Below are 11,437 nucleotides of genomic sequence, written 5' to 3'. Positions count from 1 at the left end.
ATTTTAATGATACATAGGTATAATTTTTACATGATTTAATTTAGCAAAATTTAAAGGTACGAGATACAAAATTTTATTCATGTGCTTGAATATTCATACTTAATAATTAGTTATCATAAATAATGTAAGTATCTATGTACAAAAACTCGGGTTTATAATTATTATTATTTTTTTTTTTTTTTAAATGAGTGATAAGCAATTCCCCTTTATCCCCTTTCACGAATGTTTCAATAATACTCAAATCATAAGGCGAAAGGAAAATAACAAACGATTTCATTTTACTTCTGAGGAAGAAGGATACAAAGTTTGGCAATCGAACGAGTGACGATTCCCTTTTCGGATCGAACTTCCGCGACCCGAATTTTGTTATCATGTCCGGCGTGCACATTGATGACTCTCCCAAGGCGCCACTCGTTGGGTGGCAAATTCTCACTACGAATGATAACGAGATCATCGATTTGAATATTTCTTTCAGGATATTTCCATTTATAACGCTTATGGAGCTCTTTCAAATATTCTTCTTTCCAACGAGCGCTTAATTGATGATGCAGAATTTGCAATTTTCTCCACCGATTCATGATACTTAGTGATTGATCTATATAAGATGGTTCTGGCAAACCTATTAACATTCCTCCGGTGAGGAAATGACCAGGAGTCAGAGGAACAATATCTGACACGTTTTCAGACATCGGTGACAATGGTCGTGAATTTAAAGTACACTCAATTCGAGCGAGTAAAGTGGTGAATTCTTCAAAGGTGAATTTTTCATTACCCGCTAATTTTCGAAAATGTCTTTTAAAACTTTTGACTCCCGCTTCCCACAACCCACCCATATGAGGTGAACCGGGAGGAATAAAATTCCATTTTACCTTCGAAAAGTTGTGAGCGGCTGCGGTAGGACTATGTACAAGTGATTTGTGGAAGTCAGATAAAAGCACTTTAGAAGCACCCACGAAGTTAGTGCCATGGTCTGAAAACATTTGTTCTGGAGTTCCTCGACGAGAAATAAACCGCGTAAATGACGCAAGGAATGCTTGGGTTGTTAAATCACTAACAAGTTCTAAGTGTATAGCACGGGTAGCGAAACAAACAAAGATACATACGTACCCTTTGTCAAAACGGCATTTTCGACCATAATACGTCTTAATAAGAAATGGACCGGCAAAATCCACTCCCGTATTTGTAAAAGGTCGACCTATTACCGTTCTTTCTTCGGGTAATGCACCCATCAATTGGGTTTGAACGTGTTTTTTGTATCGAATACATACTGGGCATTTTATAATACATTTTTTAACAAGGTTCTTAATTTGGGGTATCCAATATTCGGATCTTATCATGCGCATCATGAGCTGAATTTCACCATGTAGTGAAAGCTCATGTACATATTGTACATACAGCTGAACGAAGAGACATTTTGACGGAAGAAGTATCGGGAATTTTTCGTTATACGACAAAGTTGACAAAGCTAATCTACCATTTGCACGCATGACACCCTTGTCATCAATAATGGGATTGAACTTCCCTAACCAACTTTTTGAAGCTAATTGTTTTCCTTGTACCAAATCGCAATATTCTTTCTGAAAATATTTTTTTTGTGTGAGTACTATTAACGTCTGTTTGGCTAAATTACTTTCCTCATACGAAAGTTCCGGCGATGAGTACTTTTTATTTCCACGCTTAATAAAGGAGTGATAAAATCTCTCAATATAGGCGACTACACATAAAACCTTGTGCCAGTTGGAAAACTTTGCTAAATCTTCTTCAAAATCCTGTACAACTTGGTTATTGAATAACTGTACCTTTTTCAATTCTAAAATTGACTCGTCAACTGGTTCACGCTTCGATCGTGGCCATATTAATTGAGGTTTCAACAACCAGTGGGGACCATTCCACCATAAAGAACTATCTTTTAAATCAACAGGGGATACTCCTCTTGAGGCTAGATCAGCTGGATTTTCGCACGAAATTACATGCGACCACTCCGTTGCCACTGTATTTTTTAAAATTTCTGCCGTTCTATTGGCCAAAAATGTTTTCCATGTACTAGGTGGTTTTTGAAGCCAGGCTAATACGATTGTGGAATCTGTCCACAAATTGACTGATGAAATATTTTGAAAGAGACTTTGACAGTAAATTTATCATTTTGGATAAAAGAACTGCACCTTGCAACTCCAACCTGGGTAACGATATAGTATTTACTGGCGATACCTTTGATTTCGCCCACAAAAGATGGGAGGTCACCTTATCACGGTGTTGCACCCGTAAGTAAATACATGCCGCATAGGCTTTTTCCGAAGCGTCACAGAATCCGTGTAGCTGTGAAACAGCTTGCGGAGTGTATTCCACCCATCGTGGGATACGTATCTTTGCAATTTCTGGTAAACTTGCCACAAATACTTTCCACCTCTGTTCAGTGTCAGGAAAAAGTCCACTATCCCACTCAGTCTTATCCTTCCAAATTTGCTGCATTAGTATTTTCGCAGTGATCACAATAGGGGCCAACCACCCTATGGGATCATACAATTTAGCAATCACTGATAGCACTGAACGTTTCGTGATAGGATTTGACTGTGGAACTGATTGAACCGAAAATGAAAATGTATCTAAAGTAGCCTTCCATTTTATGCCAAGCATTTTCACAGAACTTTTATCATCGATGTTTAAGAAATCTTCGTTAAGAAGCGAACTTTTGGGTAGCGATCTCAGCAACTCTTTCCTATTTGAGGTCCACTTCCGTAAATTAAAACCAGCTGATTGTAAAACCGTAATTAATTCTGACTGTGCCTTTAACGCCGTGGGAATATCATGGGCTCCCGATAGGACATCGTCAACAAACAGTTCACGAAGAAGAATATTAGCAGCTAATGGATGAGATTTTTCTACTTCTCTGGCTAACTGGTGCAATGAACGAATTGCTAAATATGGCGAACACGAAACGCCAAATGTGAGCGTCAACATTTCGAAAACGGTAAGAGGATCTTTCGGATTTTCGCGAAACAAAATTTTTTGAAAAGGAGTTTGATCAGGGTATATTTTTATCTGCCGATACATTTTCTCGACATCACTGTTGAAAACGAACTTATAAAGCTGCCAATTTAACATTAAGAGCGTAATATCTGTTTGGAGTGCCGGACCTGGATATAAAATGTCGTTTAAGCTCTTCCCGTTTGAAGAGGCAAGCGATGCGTTGAAAACAACGCGAACCTTTGTTGTCAGGCTTTCCGGTTTTATAACTGCATGATGTGGCATAACATATGATGCCCCCTTTTCAACAAATGTATCCGCCGAATCACTTGGCTTCATATGCCCCAAGTCAATATATTCCGACAACACCGAATCATACTCATTTTTTAATGTAGGGTTAAATAAAAGCCTCTTTTCATTTCTAAGAAATTGTCGTTTTGTAATTTCATGTGAATTCCCTAACCTTGTATTGTGAAGAGAATCGTCCTTGAACGGTAGTCTTACCACATACCGACCCGTCTTATCTCTGTACGTGGTTTCTTCAAAAAGATTCTCACAGTATTGTTCTGCGGCTGTTAACATTTGGTTTTGTGGAAGCTCTTCAATCTGCCAAAATTTTTGGATCTCCTCATCCAACGATATTTCATTGTAAAAAGACAAAGATCGAGAACACTGAGAATTATATTGAGAGCTGGATTTTTTTAACGGGCCAAGCAATACCCATCCGAAAACTGTGTTTTGAGCCATAATACTCTGAAACACATTGGGTTTTAATCCATCCCGAATAATAAACGGATATAAATCTGCACCAATCAATACATCAATCTTGGCACATTGATTGAAACACGGATCAGCTAAGGGAAAGTCGAACAATGTTTGAGCATTTTCCAACTCTACGGATATGGAAGGCAAACTGTCTGCAACCGTTTTGAGGACAAGTGCCTGAGCGAAAAGTGAAAATTGTTTATCGAATTTCGATCTCAGAGTGAAGGAACACATTTTGGATGAAGTTGCCGTTACCGAAGAATTAACGCCTGCAACCGTTGCTCTCACCGATCGAACGGGCAACTTCAAGCTTCTTTGAACTTCTTCGGAAATAAATGAGATTTCCGAACCCGGATCAATAAGCGCCCGCCACTCAAAATCAGTTTGATTTTGATGAATTCGAATTATTGCTGTAGCTAAAAGAGCTACGTGTTGAGTTTTTGCAAAGAATACTTTGGCAGAAACACTAGCGTTTTCCTCTGTATTTGAAAACTGAGCTTTTAAACTGTCCTTTGGTACAGTATACTGAACACCGGAGTTAGTATTAACGAATGATTGTTGGACATTTTGACTTGGAGCTGAAGTTGATTGAGTGGACTGTACATTTGGAGTAAAACTCCCCGGAGAAACTTTGTCAAAATGCAGGAGCGAGTGATGCTTCCCTTTACAGTGAAAGCACGTACTCTCACTTTGGCAAGCTGGTGCCAAGTGATTAAAAGCTAAACAATTGTAGCAGTATTTAAATTTTCTAATGGTGTTTCTCCTTTGAGAAACGCTCATTTTCAAAAAATCTGGGCAAACACGTAGTGCATGAGCCCCTTTGCAAACCTTACATTGCGAATTCACTTGAGCGTGATGAGTACGAACACGAGGAATAGTACCTGTAGGCTGCTGTTTAGAAACCGAAACTTTTGATAATTTATTTTCTTTGTGCATATCCGAAACGTTATCTAGAACCCTGTACCTATTTGTGAGAAAGCTGTTCATTTTTTCCCATGATTGAATTTCCATTGGATTTTCAAGGGATTCTTCCCAAAGGGATAAAGTTTGTGGCGGAAGACGAGTCGCACACACGTAGGTTATCAGTGCATCCCACTTTTTCACCTCTATACTATACGAACCTAAAGCTATAATCGCTTCATTAATATTGCTCTGCAATTCCTTTAATGCAGCTGCCGATTCAACCGTTATGCGTGACTGACCCAGCAAAACACTTAGATGATTATTCACTAAAACTCTTTTGTTTTCATAGTATTCTTTGAGAGCTGCCCACGCAGCCTCGAAATTATCATCTGTAATCTCAAATTTAGAGACTATGCTTAAGGCATGATCCTTTGTCCGAGCACGCAAGTGAAAAAGTTTTTGAACGGGACTTAACTTTGCGTGTCGGATGTAAAGTGCCGTAAACATGTCCCTAAATGCTGGCCATTTTAGAAAATTTCCGCTGAATATTTCCGTTTCGCACGGTGGAAGGTGCATATTGTGTCTTAATGCGACACTCTCACTTTTATCTTCTGTTTTACTTTTCGTATCAATTTTATTTTTCTCTTCTTGCGTTGCCTCTTAAATGTCGCTAAGAAACTCGATATAAGTATCCGATGAACTCTTGTATTTGGCCTTTACCTCAAGGATTGACGCCTTGAGATCATCATCAGTGGCCGCCTCACATATAAATTCGGCATAAGATTTTTTAACCTCAAGCCAAAGTGCTTGAAGTTCTAAACGATAGGCTTCTAAGGCCGAATTTCGAAGACCTTTGACAGGCTTTTCTTTAAACGAAGCATGAAAATCGACAAGCGCGTCGCATGCCAAAATCAAAACCCCCAAACTCATTTTAAATGAAATTATAAAACCATGTGAAAAATTATTACTGAATAAAGCAAAACCGCTCACCACCCAAGCGTACCAATTTTTACCGCTATGTATATAAAACGTACCAATTTTACCGTTTATATATACCCCACACCATATATATGTATATGAATATAACGTACCAATTTTACCAATTATATTCACATACATATATCCTTTTTTTTTACCCTTTATATCTATGAGAGCACCGAGTTTTCATATACTAAAATACTTTATGGTTTTTAATTTCAATAAAATATATTTAATCTATGTAGGTATGTACTTCACAAAAAAAATTCAAGCAAATGATAAAAAATTGCAAATGTACCTGTACAAATCCAAAAAATTTATGATGGCTGCAACGATGACGATGAAATTTCTGACGACGAGGATGACTTGATGCGACTGGTGAAGAAATTAAATTCGATGATGACTTGAAATAAAATTCGATGGTGACTTGAAGATGACTTGATGCGACTGGTGAAGAATTCGATGCTTGAAGATAATGAATTTTACCATTACGATTCAACAGATTGCCGTGTCTTTGTCATGGCGATGATTGTGCCCAATGTACGCTTAAGCACCTCCACAAATTCTTCTTTCTTTCTTTTTCTTTGCTTTATCCGGCTCGAAGGACCAATGTTTGATTTAAGCTTTTTATTTGGATAAATAGATATTCAATTTTATTTTCAAAAGGATGACACAATGTGTAATTCTGACTTAAAATTAATTTTAATAATCAAAAAAAATATATAATCAAGTGTCTGTTGCGATGGCGGTGGTGGTTTATAAGCGAATGGGGCGAGTTTGAGTTATTATACTAGCACATTGCACATGGCACATAGAACACGTTGATATATAATGAGCTAGCTCTGCTTTTCGGACCGGGAGGAATCGAAACAGCAAAGACGTGTTTAATAACCTGAACACATTGATTTTTGTGAAATATTATTAAACAGTTAAGAATTTGGTTAAAAACATCACAAACATAATTCAAACATAAAGATTTTTGGCAACCCTTTTTGAAATCATTTTTACATGATTTTAAGTACAGCAACGTCACAGACATTGCTTTATTCTTCTTTGATTTTCTAATCAAAGCAAAAACGAGTTAAGAAATAAATGTTAACATAAAATATGAAGTCAATGGCAATTTAAGTTTTCGTAAAGAGCAATAAAATAAAATATATAAGGAAACTCTTGATATACAAACATTCACTTTAAAAAACGATTCTCAAAGAAATTAATATGAAATAAGAAAAAATAGTTTTTTTTTCCAACAAAATCTTTTATGATTCTAGAATTTAATATACGGTAAAAAAGGGTAATGAGCGTGAATTTGGAAGATCATAGTTGAAGCATATTTTTAATTTTATGTGTGGTAGATATTTTTAATGAAATTATTAATAACAAGTGCTTATTAAATATGAAGTAGTGGGGTTGTAGAGGAACCCTTCTCCAATCTGTTTCAACGTTACCGGCAATTTTAAAAGAACTTTCAACAACAGTTTGCTTCCATAGTTGCGTACATACTCGTAGAAGTCGAACTGTTTAAAAGTTTCTTTATTTTTCCCATTTTGACAAAAAACAAGAATTTATAGGGAACTAAAATTGATTTTTTAATGCTTTTATTTAACAACGTTCTTGTTCTTATTATGAAACCTGCGAACTATAATTTATGTCAACTACATTGAATGCGTTGTCAATATTATATTGTAAAAGCCTTTAAATACTTTCATACCCGTTTTTGACCCCTGTCGTGGATTTATCAACATTAGAATGCACCAATACACACAGCTTGGGTAGTAAATACCTATATACGGAGCCAAAATGTGGATCTATTAAGCTGGGCGCCCTATTCTCCAGATTTGACAATCATCGTTAATATTTGGGGATGGTAAGCACGCCAAGTAACACATCAAGTTTATGAATCTGAACAACAATATTTGAGAGTGCCCGAATTTACCGAAGCCTTCCAATTAGCTTGGAGCTCGATTTCAATTATTTTCCTTCCAATCCGGATTTTGTTTTTTTTCACTAGGAAGAGGAGAGAGGATTTGAAAGTTGGTGTCGGTGAACATTGGTTTAGAATTCCTTTATATTGCAATGACTTGGAAAAACAGAGTTTGGTAAGGCATTCCACATTCACGTAGTACGGCTAAAGAACGCATCTCTGTATGATACTGGTGAGTAATCCTAGATGCGCGAGTATTACGGTTAGACTGTCTTAGGGGAGGAATGCAACTGGCTATTTCTGTAGAATATAGACCGTTAAAATAACGGTAAAAGAGACGTAAATGATCTTATGATGGTAATATCACCAATCAATCTGAATGCTCCACCTTTAATACCCTTTAAAATGCTAAAGTAAGTTGCAGGAGCACCAGCTCAGATATGGGAGTACGTGGACGTATATAATTCTTGTACACGGAAAGAATTGTAGAGCATTTATGACAAAGGCCTAGAGACCTATACTATAAAAGTATCTGTGATATTCTTATATAGTTCTGCAACAACTCCTATAAGTATGGGATTATGTACTATACTGTATGGTACCACAATCTTAGCGGAGATGTTGCAATGCTACTAGTTTTTCCCGCGATAATTTATGGCGTGATAATCGATGCCCTTATTGGATTACTACCAATAGCGCATGGGTATAACTACTATATCGATATATTTCTACAACAATTAATAAAACGAAAATAAACTTGCTAACTTGTAAGACGATAATAAATAAATAATAAAAAACTAAAAACAGTCCGGGTGAAACTTAAACAATTATTTGGGTAAATTTTATTGAAATTGTTAGTACTCAGATTGAATCAAATATATTGAGTATGAAAGCATAAGGGACATAACAATATTGTATAGACTTTTCTGATAGGAGCGTTGCCGCCAGTTAGTATCGGCCTGACTCCCATACTGACATTGATTTTTCAAAATCGAGCAAACAATACTAAGGTTCCATTCATCGGGTATGCTTTCTTCCGACACTGTTTTACAGGTAAGTTGGAGCATGCTCCTCCAGCTGGTTTAAAGAGCTCGTCATTCAGCGATTTTATTGGACTTCGGTATGGCAATCTTTACTGGATTGTTGGCGTTCGTCGTCTATGTTAAACAGATCATCCTGCCTGACAGACTGCCTGACTTTCAAACTTCATTCCTGATTTTGAACCTCTCAACATCTTCGACGTCACGCTTCTCATGCTCTTTCTTTTTCCATCTGAGAATTCGGTGTTTCTCTCGCCTCTGCTGCTCATAAATCTCATGAGCTTTAGTCTTACTAAATTAGCACAAAAATATCCCTAGACTTCTTCATTGTTGAATTTAAGGTTTTGGTATTTTGCAGTTATACCAAACGTGTTAAAAGTACATTAATATTAGTTAAGATAAAGAGTTTTAAAAAAAAGATTGAATCCAAAATTGTCAAAGAGTTGGCCTACAAGCAAAACATCTTTAAAAAATTAGTATAATGTGATTTTTTAAAAACAATGTTTCCAAAAGTTTCTGAGGGGCTTCTAAGGAAAATTGTATTAACAAAATCTCTAGAAAAAAAATTGTGAACGGATCGTTATTTAAGTGTTTCCAAACAAATGGCCAACACTCTTAAACTCTTTAGAACCCCAATTTTCGAAAATTTACTCTAGCCCCATTACCGTATTACCATCAGTGTATAAACAAGCAAGTAAGTAAACAATATGCTGAAGTAATTAACTTTAAAAAAAGTCCTCTAGCCGATTATCATTTAAAATAACGATCAAAATCAAGACCATTAAAACAAAGCTTTTTTGTATAACAAAATTAAGACAAATTACCCCTAAACTTTTATACAAATAGATTTTAACAAAGAAAAAGAAGAATCTTTTAGGTTCCCATATCTACCCTTTATCTAAATTTCGTCCTCTCTACAAATCACTTATTATCTCCTTTTGATATCTATAAACGAGTGCCTTTTTACATCTCACCGTCACATCGTAAATTACCCGCCAATCTTTTTCTTCAGTGAAATCAAAAAAAAAAGAGGCAGAAAATAGACTTTGTAATTCCCAAAAATTCTAAATTCCAATTAAATAAGGTACACCTAAGGTACCTTTATCGTAGAGAAGCCTAAAACCGACACGGTGCGGTTCGGTGGCATCATTCAACCACAAAATATCTCATTTGAAGTGAAAGTGCGCCGCGGTTAAGCTATTCAAGTATAAGTACACGATAATGACTGAAAAGCCCTGAAAAATGTAGCATAAATTACATTTTTTTCCCTAGACCCTATAAGTACAGGAAGATACTTGATACCTAACCTAGATGGGGTTTGGGTGCCTATAAGTAATTCAAATGGGGGTTTTTGGTTGTTGCTCTTTTAAGTGCTAATTTCTTATAAAACCAATTTTTATGCCATAGACCTTCTTAATTTATAAATTTAAAACAAAATATAAATTTTAAATCAAATTTCCTTTGAACTTGACTAAAATATGTTTGTTATGAATGATTGAATGAGCATCAAACCGGAGCGAAGGGAGGGATGGATAACAAGGGAAATAGGAATGCGTCGCAGTCGTCGACATCGTCGTTCTTCGTTGAGGTTTAAATTATTCGACCTCAAGATTCTATTTTATCCTACCATTCCATCATGTCCTTATAATCGTAGATATTATGTAGGATTGTAGAGCAGAAAGGAATCTTAACAACAAAATGTCGAAATCCATTAAAGAAATGACAGAAACTGAGCATCCTTCTCTTGGGATTTGAGCGCTTCTATTATAAGGATTATTTCCAGGTGTGTTCCGCATTCTTTTCCTTTCGTATTTTTGTTTTTAATGAACATTATACGAGACAAAATGTAGGTGGGTAGTAAAAAGGTACTCGTATCCTTCATCCTTCGCATTCACATTTTATTAGTCTCTGTTTTTCTCTTGCTAAAATCCCTAAACACATTAACCACAGAGAAACATGTGCTTTTGTTTTACCATCAAAAATAATTCAAGGATGCACAAGGATACATTTCCATAATCCGTGTCAAGTTATAAATGATCTCACTTAGTTTTGGTGCTGAGTTTTTTTTTTTGTTTTGTTTTTTGTTCATCACTTCTTCGACTTCATTTTCTTAAGTTTGTTCATTTTCAAGAGAGAACTTTTATGCCTACCTACATACTTTCATACATATATGGGTTTGGGTATGAGTCCATTTCCCTAAAACGGAAATTAACTTTGTTCCTTAAGTGTCATTGGGTGCCATATCATATAAAATGTGTACATGTTGTGTACATCCTTAAAGATACATATACATATACAAAAAATAAGAAAAAGATTTTGGGTGAAAGTTCTTCCAAGTAAATACATATATATAAAAATATACCACACAAACTTATAGGAAAATTTAAGTTTGAGGGCCATTAGACATTTTGGTTTGGGGTTTTTGTCAAAGCCACCTCAAAACTTCCGTTGGTAATTCAGTTGAAAAATATTCATCCTTAGGCAAAGGAAATTGCCAAAAGAAAAGAAGAAAATTTAGCTTTCAGTTGTGTGTTTTTCTTGTTGCTTTGGGTTCTTGTTGTTGTTTTTGTTTTTAATTTTGATTTATTTCTTTTAATAGGGTGTCATGTAAAATTTAATATTCAAGCAAGAAATTAGAAGAAAAGAAATATGTTTAAAAAATTATGCGAAAAATAAAGTGTTTGCAAGCAAAACGTTTTAAAGTTGCGAAAATCGCAAGTAAATTTTCCTTCTTTTTTAACGAAGCTAAGGTTTAGGGTTTTTCGGATCTGTTTTCTTGTGAATTATGAAAAAAAACAACAACCTTTGCATCCCAAATCCCATTTTGCATTGATTCTCAATTGCTCGCTTTTTTGCGAGAGAT

The 11,437-nt window shown here is 35.7% G+C and overlaps 1 protein-coding gene across 1 annotated transcript; it reads right to left on the bottom strand.

The window, feature by feature from the left end:
• Positions 1-278: 278 nt before the first annotated feature.
• Positions 279-5,139, bottom strand: LOC129945251 (uncharacterized). Its single transcript, XM_056054911.1, has 2 exons — positions 2,163-5,139; positions 279-2,098 (listed from the first exon to the last, which is right to left on the bottom strand). The coding sequence occupies exons 1-2, from the start codon at positions 5,137-5,139 to the stop codon at positions 279-281; spliced, it is 4,797 nt and encodes a 1,598-aa protein (XP_055910886.1).
• Positions 5,140-11,437: the final 6,298 nt, after the last annotated feature.

The sequence above is a fragment of the Eupeodes corollae genome, chromosome 2, assembly GCF_945859685.1.
Source record: "Eupeodes corollae chromosome 2, idEupCoro1.1, whole genome shotgun sequence".
NCBI classification, from domain to species: domain Eukaryota; kingdom Metazoa; phylum Arthropoda; class Insecta; order Diptera; family Syrphidae; genus Eupeodes; species Eupeodes corollae.
Note: the sequence above shows the minus strand (reverse complement) of the source record. Positions and strands in the feature narration are given on the sequence as shown.

Bases quoted from the DNA above. Each gene is read 5' to 3' on its own strand.
- LOC129945251 (XM_056054911.1), bottom strand. From the start codon at position 5,139: ATGTTTACGGCACTTTACATCCGACACGCAAAGTTAAGTCCCGTTCAA. The intron at 2,099-2,162 runs GTGCAGTTCTTT...ATATTTCATCAG, and splicing joins ACCCAGGTTGGAGTTGCAAG to TCAATTTGTGGACAGATTCC.